This window comes from Neomonachus schauinslandi, chromosome 8, assembly GCF_002201575.2.
Source record: "Neomonachus schauinslandi chromosome 8, ASM220157v2, whole genome shotgun sequence".
Classification (NCBI taxonomy): Eukaryota; Metazoa; Chordata; class Mammalia; order Carnivora; family Phocidae; genus Neomonachus; species Neomonachus schauinslandi.
In genome coordinates, this window is record NC_058410.1 from 115922413 (window position 1) to 115942259 (window position 19847).

The window sequence follows — 19847 nt, forward strand, 5'->3', positions numbered from 1 at the left end:
GTGCTTGATCTTGGATTTCTCAGTCTCCAGAACTGTGAGAAATAAATTTCCATTGTTTATAAGCCACCTAGTCTATGGTATTGTTATAGCAGCCCCAATAGACTAAAACAACATCTCATACCTCCCCAAGTCCACTGGTTTCCTTGTCACACATACCATTCTCATTTTCTTTCTTGGCCTTTGCATCTGCTAAACACTGTACTGGAACCATCTCCCCTGCCCTACTTTGCATGTCTGGGTCTTCTCCTTTGGATACTAAATCAATGTGTACAGTATGCTTCCTTTTCTATTATGCTCCACCTTATGACCAGGTTTATTTTCCTTACAGCACTGGAATGAAATCTTATAAGGCAAGCATTGTCCAGCATGCCTAAAACAGCACCCACATATAATGGGTAATAGTGGATAGTTGGCAAATACTTACTGAGTAAAGGAAATGCCAATAAAGTTTCATGACACAGTGAAATAAGAGCTACTAGAGCTACTAGAGCTCAGAGCAGAGGTCCTCGCTTGGCCTAATGGTCAGACTTCTAAAGGAAGTGATGCTTCAGCTGATACCTGAAGAGAGTAGGTATTAGCTCACTGAAGCCTATTTCTAGGAAGGTAACTATTCTAGGCAGAGAGATGAGCATGAGGAGCAAAAAAAAAAGCAGAGCCCCAAGGGAGACATGAGCAGCAAGAGTGCAGTAATTGGGAGCAGATCATTGGACTTCATCAAAGAGCAGGAGGGAGCAAATGAAAGGTTTAAGCTGGAGAGCTAGTGAAACAGTACTTTATGCTTTAGAAAGATCACTCTGGCCACAGTGTGTGGAGTGGGACATAGAGGGAAGCAAGACAGAAGACAACCAGTTAGGAGGTTGCAGTAGCAGTACTGGGAATGAAAGAATGCATCAATTTGAAATATTTAGGAGACAGCATTGGTAGGACAGGTATGGGAGGTGAGATTCGTGCCCAGGAACACTCCCAGCTTCCAGTCTTGGGTATTTGGGTAGATGGTGGAAGTTTTACTAAATCTGGAAACAATGCAGCAGTTGGCTAGAGATGGGGTGCAGTATTTTAGACATATTGAGCTTGAGATGTCTATGAAGTACCTAAATAGCTGGTTTATACATCCGTCTCTTAAAGTGACAATCCTGCTCTTCTCATCAGTGCCGGATACAGAGCAGGCCCTATTGGGTTTTTGTTGTTGTTTTTAAGTAGTTCCACGCCCAGCGTGGAGCCCAATGTGGGGTTTGAACTCATGACCCTGAGATCAAGACCTGAGCTGAGATCGAGAGTCAGACCCTTAAGCAACTGAGCCACTAAGGCGCCCCTATTGTTGAAGGAAGGAAAGAAGGAGGAAATCTAAGTGGGTCTGGGGATCAGGAAAACTGGAGATATAAAATTAAGGGTCATCAGTATTTAAATGGTTTAACTCAGAGTGGATAAAAATCACCCAGGAGTGTATAAATTTAGAAGAGGGTAAAAAGGGGAGCCTGGGTGGCTCAGTCATTAAGCGTCTGCCTTCGGCTCGGGTCATGATCCCAGAGTCCTGGGATCGTGTCCCGCATTGGGCTCCTTGCTCAGCAGGGAGCCTGCTTCTCCCTCTGCCTGCTGCTTTCCCTGCTTGTTCTCACACTCTCGCTCTCTCTCCCTCTGACAAATAAAATCTTAAAAAAAAAAGAGGGTGAAAAGACCCCTGAAGAACTCTAGCATTTATGAGAAAGATAATAACAATGAGTATGCCTCATTTCCCCTTTAGTTGAAAATATTTTTTCCTTTATATATGTGACCCTCCCCGAGAAAACTGATCCCAGTAAAGGTGTGGGGAACTAATGGTCTCACTCATAATAACAGCTAACATTTATCGAGTTTACTGAGGGCAAGGCACTGGTCTAAGCATTTTACATGTATTAATTCTTACAGACCTGTGAGCATGATTAAGTGCGAATGAGGAACTCCAGACAGAGTGAAGATGCTGGACAGAGGGGATAATTAAAAGAGCAAGGGCTCTGGGAAGGGGGCTAGCCTTGGTCAGGAGTGACATCTCTTCCACTACAAGGAGGAAAGGACAAAGGCAGAAAGGTACATTTTTAAATTTAAATCTTTTTTTTTTTTTAAATATTTTATTTATTTATTTGACAGAGAGAGAGACAGTGAGAGAGGGAACACAAGCAGCGGGAGTGGGAGAGGGAGAAGCAGGCTTCCCGCAGAGCAGGGAGCCCGATGCGGGGCTCAATCCCAAGACCCTGGGATCATGACCTGAGCCGAAGGCAGACGCTTAATGACTGAGCCACCCAGGTGCCCCTAAATCTTTTTTTTTTTTTTAAAGCTGCTCACATTCTATTTTTTTTTTTTAAAGATTTTTATTTATTTGGCAGAGAGGGACACAGCGAGAGAGGGAACACAAGCAGGGGAAGTGGGAGAGGGAGAAGCAGGCTTCCCGCTGAGCAGGGAGCCCGATGCGGGGCTTGATCCCAGGACCCTGGGATCATGACCTGAGCCGAAGGCAGACGCTTAACGATTGAGCCACCCAGGCGCCCCTCCCCCCTCCTTTTTTTTTTTAACTGGCTGCTTGGAGTTTATTTTCCACTTCATGCAAGGCATACGGTTACAGGTGTCAGGAAGGCTTGTGTGTGGCTTGGATAATAAAGAGTGGGGTTCTCTCAACTTCCTTTTTGGTGTTTTGCTGTTTTGTTATAAAAGAACCCAACTGCTTCTGCTTGCTGCGCTCTGCCTAGTCTATGGGGGGGGGGGGTGCTCTGATGAGCCTAGCACCTCCTGAAGCCTGGTAGCTGATGATGGCCACTCAAGACTGGGGCCGGGTGTTGGCTTTGACAGGCTGGCCACCAGGCTGCTTCCAGAGCCAAGTCATAGGTGATCGTGCTGCTGGAGGCCTGGGAGATTCCAAGCAATCTGGGGACTCCAACACTGTAGCCAGGAATGGGAAAATGGACTTCCCAAAAAAGAAGTTTGCCCACCAGTGAGTGGGTTGGCCCTGTGGAGACTGGGGTGGTGAGGGATGGCTTCCCCAGGATACTCTGCACTTCCACAGAAGCTGTTACTGGAAGTGGAACGCGGGTGGTGTGGGTAATAGTGTGGGTGGCCATAAGCAAGCCACTGGAGGGGATGGCTGCCATACTGTTGTTTTTGGGCTTGTGGGAACCTCTGCACGACCCCTCACAGGCCTAGGTGTATGGAATCCTAGGTCACGGAGCCCATTTGCAGAGGAGACTGCAGAAGGCTGCTCCACGACTGAGGGGGGCACCAGGTGTAAATCCAGATCTTTCATAATGGAACTTGTTTTCTGTGTAATTCCTAATAACTTTAAAACAAAACCAAAACTCTAACATGGTATTTTAATTGGCTTACAGTAGAAATAACAAAGTGCTATGGGGATTAAGGAGAGGGAAGAAGCAATTCTGCCTTAAGTTCAGAGGGCAGAGGTAGAGGTTGGGCAGGTTCACCATTTCTTGAGCACCTATTAAGTGCCAGGTATATCTGAGGCTTTAAGGATCCTACGATGGGCAACATGTGGAGATTGTCTGGGTGGGCCTCTCTGTTCCTGTGGGATGGCTAGCACCATTCCCCACTCTTCTATTCCAGGAATTCAATTTCCCCTTTGGGATTACATGCCCACTTTGTTCCCTTGATGGAATAATAATTAGGGTGCTCTGGCCAGAGGGTAGACCTGGGACAGAGAGGGAGAGAATCTCAAGCAGACTCCATGCTGAGCCCAATGTGGGACTTGATCTCATGACCCTGAGATCATGACCTGAGCTGAAACCAAGAGTCGGACTCTCAATTGACCAAGCTACCCAGGTGCCCCCTCTCCTGGGAAATTTTATCTTGAGATAAGTAACACAAGAAATAAGAATGACTGGATCATCATCACAAAACATATGACCGGAAAAGATTCCCCAGGAATTCCTGTTCCCTGAACCCCCAGAGCTTATCCTTACCCAGGTCTTAACCTTCCAAAGGCTGGCCCTTCACCCCTTCCTTCCATTCCAGGAGCCACCCCACATACTTCCATAGATTCATTTTGATAATGTTAGTCAGAGCCAGCTTCCCTTGCTTGCAACCAAAGGATCCTGCTCAAAGGATAGATAGGCACACGTCATTTTATCGTGCTTCCCTTTAATGCACTTTGCAGATATTACAGGGTTTTTATTTGTTGGTTTGTTTTTTTACAAACTAAAGGTTTACAGAAAGTCTTTGGAGGTCTGCAATTGAAGGTTTGGAGCAAGTCTATTGGCACCATTTCTCCAACAGTATTTGCTCACTTTGTGTCTCTGCATCACATTTGGTAAATCTTGAAATATTTCAAACTTTTTCATTATTAATATATTTGTTATGGTGATCTGTGATTACTACTTGTTGAAAGCTCAGATGATCGTTAGTATTTTTTAGCAAAAAAGTATTTTTTTAAGGTAGGTACTTTTTTTTTTTTAAGTAGGCTCCATGCCTGTGGAGCCCAACGCAGGGCTTGAACTCATGACCCTGAGATCAAGACCTGAGATGAGATCAAGCCGTGAGCTGAGATCAAGAGTCAGACGCTTAACCAACTGAACCACCCAGGTGCCCTGTGGTATATACATTTTCTTTAGACATAATGCTACTGCACACTTAATAGGCTACTGTAAAAACATAACTTTTATATGCACTGAGAAGCTAAAAAATTCATTTGACTTGCTCTGTTGTAGTGGTCTGGAACTTAACCTATAATAACTCTGAGGTATGTCTGTAGCCACCTGCGGAACGTGTGCCAAAAGAATGGCAGGTGGGTGTGATTTGGTAGCTCTCTCCCTGACCCCTTTCCCAATGTGTTCACAGTCCTTACCATGGGGATGGTACCATGGCATGGCTCTTTAGAAAGGCTGACAGATCACAGCGAGAATCCACCTTCTCAGCCATAAAGTCACATTTTCAGCCTCTTCTGGGTGCCATAATATTTTTAAGGAACATGCTTTGGAGAAAGCTATCAATCCTGGCTCTAGTTATAACTTCAACTAGGCCACCAACATTGTTGCTGTACTCTGGTACACCGAGATCTTTATGAAAGCTTTGCTAACATTTAAGACCTTCTCCTGGCTTCCTTTATGACACTACAGTAGCCTGTACTGCCCACTAAGACAGACTTATCATACCACATTGTCATTATTTGTCTAACTTTGATAGTAGCTGTGAACTTTTTGAGGTCAGAGTATAAGGGTCTAGCATAGTGCACTGCACTAAATGTTTGTAGAACAAACCAAACCACAACCAAACATGTATTATACATAAAGTCAGGTAAGATTATAGGTAAAGATCATGTGAACCAACTCCTTTAAAAATAAAAAGACAAGAGAACCAGTGAGGAGATACATACCACCCCACAAAAACCCCCAGTTCATACTCTGAAAGATAACTTATCTGAGATCATTTGGTGGCAGGTCAGGGCCTAGAATCTGGCCCACTGACATCCAGGACAGTGTTCTCTGCACCAGTGTGAAACCATCCCATTCTTCCCCCATCAACATAACCCTGCCACATAAGGAACACATCCAAGTCTTTGCAACTGTTTTTATGCTGTCTCTTCCACGTAAATTACTCAATCCAGTCCATTGTCAGCTTAGGTTTCAGAGCAAAGTTTATTTGAAGAAATTAAGTAAACTGTCACAATCTCCCCATTCCAGTATCTACTTTTTTCTCTCTCAACAAAGGGCCTATCATGTGAGCGGGAAGGAAAGGAAGGGGGTGTGGTCCTACTGTGCAGATACTCTTTAGCCTTCTGTTATGTGCTGTCTCAGCCTCTGACAACAGCCACTTGTTCAACAGTGGTGCTACCCTGAGAGCATTTTAAGTCAGTGGCCATCTCCTGAGTTCACTGGTCACATTCCAATCACTGTGATCAGTATATGGGCGATCAGTGGTAGACAAAGATAAACAAGAGGCACAGGCTGTTGAGGGAATATCCTCTATTAAAAAGAGGGTTCTAAGAATGACACATGGAATGCTCAATTTGTTAAAGTGCTTAACTACAAAATTAAAAACAGAAGTGTTGGGAAGGTGCAGAGCAAGAGGCTTCTGAGAGGCTTCTGGAAAGATCGAACAAAAGAAAGTACTCTTTCTTTTTAAGAGTACTTAAAAAGAACTCTGCCTAAATCATTTCAGCAATGACAAGGGAGACGAGAACATTATTAGTTTCTGAATTATTAGACCTTGGAATCAAACATCCCTACATGGAGACCAGCTCCTTTAACACCTCATGGAGACCAAATGAAACATTTTTACATCTTTTTGCTGTAACTCTTCTCTCACCAAACAAAACTTCTAATCTGAAATCTGGTTTCCTTTATGAAAGGTCTATTATGGGCAAGTGATCAATTTATGTATGCCCTGTAAACCACCTTCCTATGGGGTGGTTTGCAAAAACCTGGAGAGGAGAAATCTGAGTTCCCAAATCTGCCAGGTTGATGCCCACACTTAAGAACAAGATATCCAGAATATATAGATCTTCTTGACATGATTACAAGATCCAGAAGAGGGGTGTGATGGTTGTGAGGGCAAAGTATCCATCAGCAGCAGTGGCTCTCTTATCCTAGAAATTAGTGTACGGCCTCAGCAGTCAGTTGTAAGTCCAGTGAGCAGTGGCCCAACCCTGGCCCTTGCATAGGTCCCGATGGCGAAGGAAACAGGCATGGACTCGGAACCGACGGCCACAATGGGGGCAGGCATGCAGGGCTCCAGCATGGGTCTTCATATGTTCTGTCAGATGGTGCTTCAGCTTGAAGCGCTTATTGCAGATGCCACAGCCAAAGGGCCGAAGGCTGAAGGTCAGCATGATGTGCCGATCACGCTTTGGCTTCACTGCAAACCGCTTCCCACACAAGCAACCAAAGCGTTTCCCATCGGCAGGGGGTGTACCTCCTAACTTGACAGGCCCATGCACAGCCTGTCCTGCCCCCCCAGGTCCCCCACCCCCTGACAGGATTTCATTCCCATGAAGATCCACTGGTTTCCAGGATGGACCTCCTCCTCCTCCATATGCTGCCCCTGCTCCTGAGGGCAATGAGAACCCTAGCTCTCCATTCCCTTCAGTGTCCCCTCCAGGAAACACTTTGGTCTCCTCCTTTGTTCCTCCAGACTGAGTTCCACCTCCTGATATCTCTTCTTTAGGCTCAGAGGGTTCCTGCTTAATGTAGAAGACTTTGGGGGGCAGTGCAGTATGAGGGGTAGGTGGCTCAAGTGGTGCACTCTCGCCCTCTGAAACCCTGCGGGGAGTAGTGGATATAGGCAGTGGGTGTGATCCATGAGGACAGGGAAAAGCCCCTGATACTCTCTGAGGCTGAGGTGTCTGAGAGGGTGCTGCTGACCCCTGGTCCTCCTCCTCATCTTCTTCTTCTTCCTCCTCCTCCTCCTCCTCTTCTTCAACTTGAATCTGTAACACATCTCCCAGTTCACTCCCCTCCCCTAAAACGGGGCTCTCGGTAGAGGTGGAAGACTGCACTGGGGTCTGGAAAGGGGAAGAGCGAATGCACCAGCCTCCTGGAGAGGATGTGGTGGAAAGAAGTGTATGGTAAGAGGTCGCCCCACGGGTTGAAATTCCACCCCCTGATGTTTCTAGTTCTCTAAGAATCTCTGAGCACTGATCTACTACTTGCCACATCTGGAGGCCACTGGCCACAAGGAGGTGGGCAGGGAGAGCATCCAGTGGCAGACGGAGGCGCCCTGAATAAATGAGCTGGAGCAGCCCCTCGAAGGCATCAGCTTCAATGACGCTGGGCAGAGTGAGACGTGGCGCATCCCCCAGAAGAAGTTTGTCATGGAAGTAAGGAGAGGCAGCAGCCAACACTGCTTTGTGCGCCCTAAGTTCCCGGCCCTGCACCAAGAGGGACACATCACAGAACTTTCCCTCTAGCCTGTGGCGGTTCAGGGCTTCCAGCAGCACTGAGCTATGCTGCGGGAACTCGATCTGGATTGTCCGTGGGGCAGGGTTGCAGGTCGGGGAGGGGGGAACGGGGGGCATGGGCGTCGAGGTATCCATATGGCCGCCTCAGAAAGAGAGAGATCCCAGAGGATCAAATACAGGAGATGAGGGGCTGGGGGCGGACCCCCAGCGGGATGAAGGCTGTGGAGGAAAGAGACGGGGGTCACAGAAGCTCTGGATAAGGGCAACCACGTCTCACACAACACCCGCCTCCCCAACCGAACCTGTGGAAACTTTTCAGTCAGTGGTGGTTTCCGCAGATCAGTCCCGCGCACTCCCCCACCAAGAAAAGAAAAACTAAACGACCACAACAAAAGACCAACCGGGGTTTCACTTCCAGGGCCTGTGGAGGAAGCTGAGGAGGTCCTTCCAGCCACGCGCCTGACCTCGCCGGCCCCGGACGGCTCCCGCGCGCCGCTCCACTCCTTCTCACGGTGCCCAGAGGGCCCGACTCCAGGGAAGCCGCGGCCGCCGGGAGACCGTGGGCACCAGCAGGGATGCCCTTCCCGCCGCCACGCCCCCGCCGGTACACAGGCGGCACGGGGTCGGAGCGCGTCCGCGGACACCGCTCAGTCCCGGGCCGGAAGCCGCCGCCTTCCCGCCGGACGCCAACGTCAGGTACGGTGGGCGGTGCCAGAGCCGCAGCCAATCGGAAGGCGGTGGCTTACAAGCCTCGTGTTGATTGGTTGCGCGGGCGAGAAGGCGGTGCTGGCAGGAGGTCTCTGACCCCCGGGCGGCCGCGGACGGGGTGGCGGCCCCTGTGGGAGGACGGCTAGCCAGGGCTCGAGAGACCACAGCCCGGAAGGAGGGGGCGACCCGTAAACCCTGAGGGTGATTAAATATAGCGCCCGCCCCCTGCTAGGTGCTGAGAAGGCGAGATTAAGTGGGCACCTATTGTGTGGGCCAGCCATTGTCCGCATCACCTTGTTTCCTCCCCCAGCCCTGCAAGGTAGGTGTTGGTGTCCTGTTTCCTGGGGGAAACCGAGGCTGGCAAGTGATGGGCCTGGGATTAGAACTCAAGATTTGCTGAGGAACCAAGTTCTTTCCTCCATTCCCTACGGGAGCATTTTAACCAGCAATTAAATAAACCTTATTTCTAGGCAATTACTAAATATATATGTATATGTGTGTCTGCAGATATATACTTGGAATTTTTTATCAGATAATGTTCCTGTTCCCTGGCCTCTTTACTCATTAGGACTAAGGGGAGCAGTGGTGAGGGGACAGCGAGATTGGGTAAGCTTGGCCAGTGCACAACCCCTGCTCAAAACCAGAATAAATCTCGTCGCTGGGTGGGAGAATGATACTCTGGAGGAGACTTTGGGATCATGCAGGGATATAGTTTCTCCCAGGCTGTCAGCTTCCTGTCAAAAAGCAGGACCCTGATCGTCCGTCTGGAGATCCCAACTTAGGAAAGTCAGCACAGCGATAAAAGAACAATCTCCGTTTATTAAACATGATTTTTCTGTTTCACCACACACTCCAGAAAAAAAGGAAATGGGGCTGGGAGTGGAGAAAAAGGGATAGTGGTGGAGGACAGAGAAGGCGGGGAGTGGGGTGGGATAGGGTAGGGAGGGATAACGAGAAAACAAAATAAAACAGGTAGGAAGAGCATCTCCCTACCCTTAGGGTGGTGGAAGGGGAGAGAAGGGTGGGGGGGGGAGGGGGCCAGGAAGCTCTGTACAGAGGGGTTGCCCCCAGCCCACACACACACACCCCCAATATGTACAGTACAAACCCCAGATAATTACAACAGCCAAAGAGAGGAGGAAAGGGGGTCCAGGGGTAGGGTCTGAGGTTGGGAAAGCAAGGAAAGGGCACAGGGATAAAATTTCACATATTTACAACTTTTATATAAGTATAAATTTGGCCCCGGCTGGGTGTATGTGTGTAGGGGGATGGGACTGAAGAGGAACTGTCCATACAAAAGAAAGAAGGGTGAAGTCTGGAAAGAGTCTCAATACCAAACGCAAGAAGGGATGAGGGGGCAAGGCTGGGTAGGGGACAGCAGTCAGGGAAGAGGGGGTGCCAAGGAGGGGCTTCTCCCCTCCCATGACCTACCCACCCTAAACCCCATCCATCCTACCTCCCCTATCCCGCCAGAGAGCTATGTACAGAGAAACACCGAAAAATTGTGGAGCTGGCGGGAGGGAGGGAGGTGGAGGGAGATTGGGGAGGGGGGAGGATGAGAGGGAAGCCCAGCCCTGTCCTACCTCCCCCGGGGGGACAGAGTCATGGAAGGGGGCCCCCAACACCCCTCCTCCAACACAGGTCCCCCCCACCCTGGGGGAGAGAGACATGGCTTTTCCTAGAGTAAGTTCCCCCCTCCCCCTGGAAGTAGAGACCAAGAAGAGAGAGGGGAGGGGCGAGGGGGGCTGTGTGTATCAGGGTCGGGCAGATCAACTAGTCTATCCTCCCTAACACACACATCCTCCTAGACCCTAACCCCTCACCCTAACTTCAATTCCACCCCACCCAACACACTGGGGGAGGGGGGGGCATAAGCCCCCTCACCCCGCTCTGGGACCAGCCAAGAGCAGATCAGGTGTGGGAGGAAGGGGAGACAACTCCCGTTCCCCCCTTGCCGCCCCCTCCCTGCCCCGGTGGCCCCTCCACCCCATCTGGGTTCTGGGTGGGGAGGGAGTAAATTTAAGAGTAGTAGGAGAAGGAGTTTGTGCGTGCTGAGCCCCCCCAGACACTCCTGAGAAATCAAGGGGTAATAGGGCCCCCTCACCCGGGGTCCCCTCCCCATAACAAAGGGGACAGGGGAGGCCAAAATGGGGCGGTGGAGGGGAGTTAGATTGTCAGCTCTGGTTACTGCTAAAAAATCACCCTGAAGTTGAAAGTTTGGAGGTGCCACACCCCCAGGGTGGGGGTGAGGGTCTGTCCCCCAGTGCTCAGGGGAACGATGAGGCAGAGGATGGGGATAGCACCCCAGAGTGAAGGGGTCTGTGTGGGGTAGGTGGTGTCCTGGGGCAAGGGTGCCTGGGGGTCACAGGGGGCAGCACCCCAACAGGAAGGAAAAGGGGACAGCTAAGGGTCCACACTCTTCCCCCCTGGAAATGGTGCAGTGGGGGTGGGGGATTGGTGCCCCCCAAGGAGGCATTCAGGGAGGCAATCCCACTGTCCCTCGGCGACATCCAGTCCTGGTGGTGGGTGCTATTCCAGGGTGGGGTGCATGGGGGGGGAGAAGGTCTGTGATGCTGGGTGGGCTAGTGGTCTGCGGTGTTTCGGAACTCGCCGTTCTCGGTGATCTGCAGCCGGGGTGGGGGGGGCGGTGCTGGGGGGGCCAGGCCGTTCCAAGGTGGGGCCAGCGTCACACGCGGGTTTGTTGGACCCAAGGGGGGAAGCTGCCTCTCCTGCAAGACACCAAAGAGGAGAGCGCGGACTTATTGAGACGCTTCGCGGGGGCCTGGGTGCCAGCCCCCTTAGCCATGGGCCCCCCACCATAACCAGCCCACTCCATAAACCATGTCCCCCTCCCTGCCCCCAGGACCACCCCCCACCCCCATCCTCCTATTTTTTTCTCACCTGCAGTAGAAGTTACATCTTCTGGGATCAGGGAGAAGAGAATCTCACCCCCTGACTCCTAATGGGCCTTCAACCCAGGGAGTCATACCAGGAAACCAGTTCAAAAGAAACAAGTTCCTATCTCACCCCCGGCCTAACCCCCTGTATCTTCCCCTACCCAGCCTCCCTCCTCCTCGTGGAAACCCCTCCCAGCCCACCCCCAATCCGAGGTAGGAACTTTGTGTTGAGGGAACAAGGGGAGGCAGTACAGCAAAACCTCATTAATCCAAACCCCCATGGATTTGGACTTTTTTCATAATTTGAACAAAAACTGGGCTTGCGTTTTCTTTTAGCTCTGAAAAAAGGGTGTACTAAGCAAATTAATAGTGGAAACGTGTCTGTAGGAGGGTACTAGCCAACAGACTTTTGAATCCTATCTATTCATTAACGCGTGCTCCCTGAGGGCGTCCAGTGGAAAAGCCTTGTTCATCGAGTCCTACTTACTGTATGTATTTTGAAGACATGCATTTCATTAAATAGACACTGCCGTTCAGTTTTGTCACTTGTTCAGAGTGGTCATCTCGAATATAACTTTCCAAATTAGGTTTAACTGTACTGGGGGGTGGGGGGCGATGGATTCAGGGAAGTGATGGGCGATGGTAAAAACATTGGGGGAGGGCTGCCTGTCTCGTGCTAAGGGCAGAAACGACTAGGAGCGTCTGCAGAGGCACAGCATGCCTCCATCTCTGTGTCCCCAGGAAGCAGAACTGCTTCATTCCTTTCCACCCCCATGTTCCTTTCAATCCCTCTCCCTGGCATCGCGGTTAGAGGGAGAGGGGTACCAGACCCTACTCCCACCCCTGGACCAGCTAGCTCCTGCCTCCTGCCCTCAGCTCTGGCTTCTGTTCCTCTGCTGGGAGAGAAGGAAGCCACCTCTACTACACTTCTGGTCGTTCACTTGGCTTTTTAAAATACAGGCACAAAATTAATTTTTAAGCCAATGAATGCATTGCAGAGGGACCAATACCTAAAAGTGATTTAGAAAGTGTCCAAGTTATTTCCTGGGCCACGGGGCATTTAGCCTGTTATGTGTAACCATATCTCTGTGGGATACAAAAACATTCCAAGTAGAGGCTCCCAGATCAGCTCTCCCTTCCAAATCAAAGAGCTCACCTCTCAGAAGGTCACCAAAACCCCAGCCTTAAGCAAAGCCTCCCCCTTAGCTTGCTGAGAATCTCGTACACTTTCCCCAAGTCAGCGGGAGAGAGGAAATTACGTATGGTAGGGGATCCTGAGTATGGCAGGAGAGCAGGGGAAGGGAACCTCAGATTCCCTCCTCTCTGCTTGTCTGCTGGCAACAGAACATAGGCATGCCCCCTACACCCCCATGGACCCAAATTTAGAAAGTAGATAAATGAGGGTACCATTATTCATTTTACAAAAGAATTCACTGCAGGAGTCCTTTAAATGGTGAGGTCCCCTGGTGCCTTTCAGCATCTGTTTACAGATCACTAACTACTTTGACAGAGAGGCTGGGCAGGCAGAGAGTTAAAATTACAGTGTGAGGAGCCACTGCCCACTGCAGATCAGTCCCACAGAAAAGAAAGCACCTCAGAAATGATGTCAGTGGCTGACAGATTCACATTTACTGGTTTTTAGGTAGGACTGTGCATACAGCAAGGCCACTGGGTGGCGGGAGAGGGGGAGTGAGCTCTGACAAGAAGAATAGAGAGATTACTTAACATGCTGTTCCTGGCATCTCTGCCTGGGAATCCACATGGCTACTGAGCCCATGATCTTATCTAGGAAGACGGCTCACCCCACTTCCAACTCCCACGCCACATGGGCCAGTCTGCGTCCTAACATCTGTCAAGCCTCCTTTTTATGTTTCTTCTTTTCCACTCACCCTGCCTAATATCCTGATATCCTGAACAGCATTCTTTCCAGTGCCCCTTCCCAAAGTCTTCCTGAGTTAGCTTACCCTTAATTACCACCCAGTGGGGCCCAACAGGAGCTGCAGATGCCTTCTACTTCAGATGTAAGGGAAGAGGAAGAGAGGAACCGGTGAGGGGTGGAAGGAGGCGTGGAGAACCAAGGTTAGGGAAGGAAGAGGAAACCCCCACCTACCTGCTGCAGTCAGCACAGCCCCTCTAGCCAGGGTCCCCCAACCCATCATCACGGCCACCCCTTAACAAGCCCCACCCCCAACGTCCCAACTCCCAAGGACGCTCTGGTGAAATGGGGGGTGACAGACATACACTGGAGAGGCAGAGGAAGAGGACTAAGAGGAGGCTGGGTAGTGGGTTTTATCGAAGGAGATGTGGGGTTGTGCTGGGCCTGTCCAGGGTAAAATGCAGTTCCGGGAGCAGCAAGAAGTGCTCTCTCTGGGCAGTGGCTTGGAAATGGGTCTGTGCAGAAGGTGTCAGGAGGGTAGGGTCTGTGGAGGTTCTCGGGTGTGGAGAGCAGCAATGGGGGGGAGTGGTGGGGAGAGGCTCCAGAGAGTCGGAGGGGAGTGGGCTTCACGACCAACCTGCAGTGGTCCGGAGTCACCTCCCCCTGTGTCCTCCGCCCGTGGTCAAAGCGGAACCAGGAGAATTACCTGATGAGGAGCTGCAGGGGGAGAGAGTGGGGTCATGGGGTCAGGAGCCTTAGTGGTAGTGGTGGGGAAGCCTGGCGGTCAGAGCAGAGGAAGGAGGAGCATGGGTGGGAAAGTGAGCAGAATTGGGGAGAGCAAGGGGTAAGGGTGCAGGAGGGAGGTCCCAAAAGCTGGCTGAGAAGAGAGGGAGGGCAGCAGGGAGCTGGAGAGCTGGACAGGTGTGAGGAACAGAGGGACAGGCCAGAGGCCTTCACTGCATTTAAATACCGAAAAAAGGAGAGTTTATGGGGTGGGAGGGGCCTTCAAGAGCTAAAGAGTCAGAAGAGGAAGCTATTCAGAAGCTGCCCAGGAGACAGGAAAATTGAGAAGCCAAGAGAATAGAGGTGATGGGGGCCATTCAGAGCCTGAGAAGCTAGAACTCATACTCTGTTCCAGCAAACTACAGCCTCTAGCCCTTCTGGCTCAAGGAGAGCTCAGGAAGCTGAACTCCCTGATGTGAACAGGAGCAGGCACAAGATGGGGCAGGGGTGCCGGGAACTGAGTGGGGTCCGGGGGCAGAGAGACTGAGGTTCTGGTGGATGTTCCAAGACCCAGACAGGAGTGGGAAAGATGGGGCAGGAAGGCACAGGGATGGGGCTGACACTGCCAGGAGTGACAAAGGCACAGACGATGGGATGAAGATGGGGTCACTGGGGGGGGCTGCCAGAAGCAGCCAGTGGACAAACAGAGGACAGTGGGAGACAGATGGAAATGGGGCTGGGTGGCTGGTGCAGTGAGTGCACGAAGGACAGTGGGATGGATGGGGATGGGACACGGAGAAGATAAATGACATTGTAATTTCCACCTGAGCGTCGAGCAGCCTCTTCTTGGGTTCGGGCAGCGGCTCAGGCATGGCGGGGTGGTCCCGGCGCAGCTCCTCCTCCACCAGCATCAGCCTGAAGGGACGGGCTTCAGTGGGGTTAGTGGCGGGCACGGGCTTGGAGCCTGCCGGTGGAACTCCTGATCCTGGGGAACCCCTGTAGCTCTCTGGAAAAGCCTCGGGCGTCCTTCTCCTCTGCCCTCAGAATCCTTCCATTGTTACAACCCAAAAGACTCCCTGTGTTAACCTTCCTCTCAGGGATCCTCACATTTCCCTGCTAAGGACCACTTTCTGGGCCTCAAAGACCTCTACCACCCAGACACCCCCCTAAGCCCTACATCTTCCCATTCAGGACAGTGCCCTCCCACAGCCCCTCCGTGGCTGAAGGCCTGGCTTCCATGTCCCATTCTACCTGACTGAACCTAGGATACCTCCAATGCCTCCCCTGGGATGCCCCCTAGCCCAAGAGGGGTCTCTACAGTCATCATTCCCACCACCTCCCTGCCTTTGATGAAAATTCTCAAGGTGATTTCTCAGCAAGGATATCCATTAGAGCAGGGTTTCAAAATAAGTTTCAAGTCAAGCCTTTTTCTTCTAATTAATCTTACTCAAAGCTACATTCAGAGTGGACCAAAACGGGACTGGCTCTGGTTAGAGTGGGGCCTGGGGTCCCATCCACTTCTCAGGATAGCTGACCCCCTTGCTGAGACACCTTCTTTGGAGGCCAGGGCTTGGCAGAGCAGTTGAAAATGTTCACACGCTAAAAGAAGGGTCATTCACTTTCTAACAGAACATCTTTTCAGGGCTGGAGAGGGTTTACCGAGGATAGGGATGGCTAGGGCCTACTCTGGCTAGGGAATCTCTGCTTGGTTTTGGGGAGAACATCACAGGCTGGATTGAGAATAACCAGTGGGGAGTCCCAGCCTAGGCTGGGGCCAGACACATAGTGATGGACAGTAACAGGCACATTTTTCAAGGCCTTCAGAAGTTACTCTATCAGGAGAGAACATTTATGCATTAAGCAAGAAATTTCTCCCCATCTGGTGATTGGTGAGTGAGTGGCAATCTCTGGGAGCAGGGTCGTGGGCTTTCCTCATGGTGTCCTGAGTTTGGGGCTGGAAGCTGGAGGGGAAGCTCACTGGCTCTCTTCAGCCTCAGGCTCTCCCTTGCTACCCCTCCCCAGGCCGCCCCTCACCTGCCAATGATGCTTTTGATCTGCGAATCCTTCTCCACCTGTTGCTGCCTTAGCCTCTTCTCGCTCTGCTCCAGTCGGGCCTGATACTGCATCAAGATTTTGCTGGTCTGCTCTTCCTGGGACAGCAGCCTCCGCTCATACTCTTCTAGCTTCCGGTTGGACATGTGCAGCCGCTCCTTCAGTGAGTGGATCTCCTCCTCATACTCCTTCACCTGCCCGCCGGGCACACGACCCCGCACTGTGAGGGGTGCCTCACCCCAACCCCACCACCCAGTCTCTGTCCTTGACTACCATGCAGCCACTGCATGGTGAGGGACATCCCAACTGCCTTCTGCAGCCCTTTCCCTGCCTGCTGATCATACCAGACACGGTGGCGTTTGACGTTCTATGGAGCTAACTAAGGCTCCTTTAAAATGGACCAAGGTCATATGCTCCCATACCCTGAGAAGTATATACCTACCCTCACATGTAAATCTGGACACATGAGGACCACATAAGAACCTAGACAGACTCAAGGACACACCTTGAGTGACCGTACCCAGAAATGAAAGATTAAGGTGATTCCTCAATCCAACCAGATCACAGGGGGGAGACCCAGGAAGAAAAGACATCGGATAAGGAGAGGCTATGTGGGATCACGGGTCTGGGCTTCAAACAAGTCCAGGCTGAGAATGTAGGACTGCCTCTCTGTTGATAATGATCCCGGAATTCTGGGGCTAGAAGGGCACAAGAGAGTCATTTTACCTGCCCTATTGGCTCTAGAGTCTAGAGCTGTGTGCTATCCAATACAGTAGCCGCTAGCTATGTATGGCTATTTAAAATGTAAATAAAACTAAACATTTAATTCCTCAATTACATCACATGTGGCCAGTGGTTATCATACTGGACAGTGCAGATCATAGAACATTTCTCATTACTGCAGAAAATTCTACTGGACGGTCCTAGTCTAGAGCCTTCCTCAACAAAAATAGCTCATCTGAGCCATAGAACAGAAAAAATGGTTTGAGAGAGTATTTGCTCATTCTCCAAGGAGGACACATACATAATCAACCCCATTCTAGACACAAAAGAGAGATGTTATTTATTACCTAAGGTGGCTACCTTGGGGCATTAGGGCCTACTTCTCTCAGGGAACTTGCTACACCAAGTCCATCTAGATCAGTCCCAACATTTTCCTATGCTCAAAGACCACAGCTCCTAAGAAACCTCTCTCTGCTCCCCCCAAGTTGGGGCCCTACAGTCTTTACATTAAGCTAATCCTACAGCCACCCTCTTCTTCAGAGTCCTTGTAGCGACAGCTTCCCCAAGGAACTTTCTGCTAAGTTATCTGTGTGTGTCCCTGAGCTCTTGCTGTCTTTTGCTCTGGGTCACCACCAGCTGAGAGTCTGGTCTTTCCACACATGGGCCAATACACACCACTTTTCCAACACCGACCCTCTGTCACCTATGCCGGTGGGACAAACACTGGGTAAGCTAGACATCATTTGTAGTACAACTGCAACCCCTCTGCCCCCCACCCAATTTAGCAGCTCACACTGCTGGTAGAGCAGCCCTCCCTTTCCTGAGTAGTCATAGGAGCCAGGGCTTATGTTCTCCCTGGGGAGGAACACGGAAATAAGCTATAACATAAAATATTTCTCTGCAAACTGTCTATGATGCATAGAAGCCACAAAATAAAGTTGGAAGTTGGCTTTCCAACAGACTGTGTGTGCCCAGCCTCCCCTAGAAGATTGAAGCCTTCTCAAGAAAGGGGATCAGGTCTTTGTCTCTTCTTCTTTCTACTGTAACTACTTGACCCCCGGTGCTTCCCTGAAAAGCGTCTAGAGGCTTCCCCTGTGGGTAACGGGAAGGTCAGGGGCCCAGCGTACCCTGTCCAGTCGGCTCTCATCCATCGACTTAGAGTACTCCTTGAGCTTGTACTCTTCTCGCTCGATGTGGGCACTCTCAATGTCAGCTGACAGGTGAGGCATGTTGGAGACCCAGGCCACCGTCCGCTCGGACGCTGGCATGGTGGGGTTCAGCGTGGATGGCGCCTGAGAATGCTGGGATGGGGCAAGGTGGAGGTGAAGAGAGAGGAAAGGTGGGAGAAGGCAAGGTGCATTTAGGAGAGAGTGCTGCCAAAGGAGATGACCATCCTAGTCTTGTTCCCCTGCTCTAGTGTTGATGCCCTTGTGAATGCTATTTATTTATCATGTCTCCCCTCTGGAGAGGCGAATTCCACCAGGGCAGGGTTTGTGTGGCGTTCACTGTCAAACCCACAGTGCCTAGAATAGGACATGGCACGTAGCAGGGATTCTATATACAATTTGTTTAATGAATGAAAGGAGGTGAGGACACTATAATTTCAAACCCCAGACTATGCTGCCCCCACCTCCCCAACCCACTTCCTCCTTCCCTCCCTGTTCCTCACCCATTTGGCCTTCCTCCCACCCTCACATACCTGCTTGGTGATGGAGGGCTTGAGCCCCCCACCCCCTCCGCCACCGCTGCCCCCGCTGCCCCCAATGCTGCCCTCTTTGCTGAGGCTCTGTTGCCGCGGACGGGCGGGGCCATAGCTCGGCTCCGGTGACTGCAACAGATTCCCACTGGATGGCCGGGGTTTCTGGGCAGCGCTGACCGTCAACTGCTGAGACTTGCCCCTCTGCAATGGAGGCGGTTGGCCCCCGCCACCCCCACCACTGCCCCCACCGCCGCTCCCACCTCCGGGCCCTGAGGGGGCAGGCCTCTGGGGACCAATGGTGATCTGAGGAGGGGACAGCATGTGCTGCAGGTTGTCCTGGAGTGAGAGCTGCCGACGGGTGAAGTCAGTGCCAGAGGGTCCAAACTCATCACTGTAGCTGTGGCTGTGAAGGATGGAAGCGGCAGGGGGCTTGGGGACCCCTGAGGAAAGGTCCTCACTCTTGCTATAGCCATGGAACGGGGCAAAGGTGTCCCCGGGAGGCTCTCCACCTCGGTGGTGGTGATGGTGGTGATGGTGGTGATGGGAGGAAGGTGGGCCGTGACCACCACCCCCTCCGTGGCCCCCTGGGGGGCCTGGCCCATCAGCAGCCATGTGGAAGAGAGGGTTCTGGAAGGAGAGGGGGATGCGCAGTTGCTGGGCAGGGACACCGTCCGTGGTGACACCCATCTGGCTGAGGCGCATGCCAGCTGCTGTAATGGACGAGCCACTCCCCTGGGAGAGGCGTCCAGCGGGCGCAGGCCGCAGCCCCAAGGCTGCAGTCAGGGAAGCCTGGCTTGAGTGCAGCAGGTCCCCAACGGCCGCCAGGTTGGACACACTGCTGCTGTTGAGGCGGCCGCCGGGCCCGTCACCCTGCAAATCCAGCATGGAGACACTCTTGTTGACGCTCAGCATCTTCTGCTCTGGCTCTGTGATGTCCGAGCTGCTTGTGCAGTATGCTGGCGAGGACCGGGCCAGGGGTGGACGGCTTACATAGAACAGGTCTTTACCACCACCAGGGGGTGGCGGGGGTGGCTTTTCCTTGGTTGGGGAAGGGAGGCGAGCCATGTCCATAGAGCTGCGGGAAGGGAAAGGGGCATACGAGCAGGAGGTGAGGCCACGGCCACTGGCAACTGAGCCTGCTGTGGTCTGGCACAGGCCTTGGGGTGAGAAGTGGGACCCGCAGGGAAGGGCGGGGAGCTGGTGGTGGCAGCTCTGGAGAGGGCCGGCAGGGAGCATGGGAAGGGGATACATGGGAAAAAGGAAAGGAAAAGGTCCCTCCAGGAAGGGAGTGAGGCC

At 51.8% G+C, this 19847-nt stretch overlaps 2 protein-coding genes across 4 annotated transcripts in view; both read right to left on the reverse strand.

Moving 5' to 3' along the window:
• Positions 1–5640: 5640 nt before the first annotated feature.
• ZBTB9 (zinc finger and BTB domain containing 9) lies at positions 5641–8366 on the reverse strand. 2 transcript variants are annotated; one of them, XM_021684575.1, is made up of 2 exons: positions 8275–8366; positions 5641–8092 (listed from the first exon to the last, which is right to left on the reverse strand). In XM_021684575.1, the coding sequence occupies exon 2, from the start codon at positions 8006–8008 to the stop codon at positions 6590–6592; it is 1419 nt and encodes a 472-aa protein (XP_021540250.1). In that variant the 5' UTR covers positions 8009–8092; positions 8275–8366; the 3' UTR covers positions 5641–6589. The 2 variants fall into 2 exon arrangements, with proteins under 2 accessions (XP_021540250.1, XP_021540251.1); XM_021684576.1 differs by lacking the exon at positions 8275–8366 and adding an exon at positions 8176–8202.
• A 2797-nt stretch (positions 8367–11163) lies between these two features.
• Positions 11164–19847, reverse strand: part of SYNGAP1 (synaptic Ras GTPase activating protein 1) — a 29736-nt gene continuing 21052 nt past the window's right edge. Inside the window, exons 15-19 of one of the 2 annotated variants that reach the window (XM_021684573.1) lie at positions 18552–19626; positions 17980–18153; positions 16112–16323; positions 14902–14992; positions 11164–11310 (exon numbers count right to left, since the gene is read on the reverse strand). In XM_021684573.1, the coding sequence (XP_021540248.1) occupies positions 11164–11310; positions 14902–14992; positions 16112–16323; positions 17980–18153; positions 18552–19626 (1699 nt within the window). Of the gene's footprint in view, positions 11311–14887; positions 14993–16111; positions 16324–17979; positions 18154–18551; positions 19627–19847 lie in introns of both variants that reach the window. The other variant, XM_021684574.1, reaches the window with a different exon arrangement.

Excerpts from the sequence above, each read along its gene's own strand:
- ZBTB9 (XM_021684575.1), bottom strand. The coding sequence starts at position 8,008 with ATGGATACCTCGACGCCCATGCCCCCCGTTCCCCCCTCCCCGACCTGC.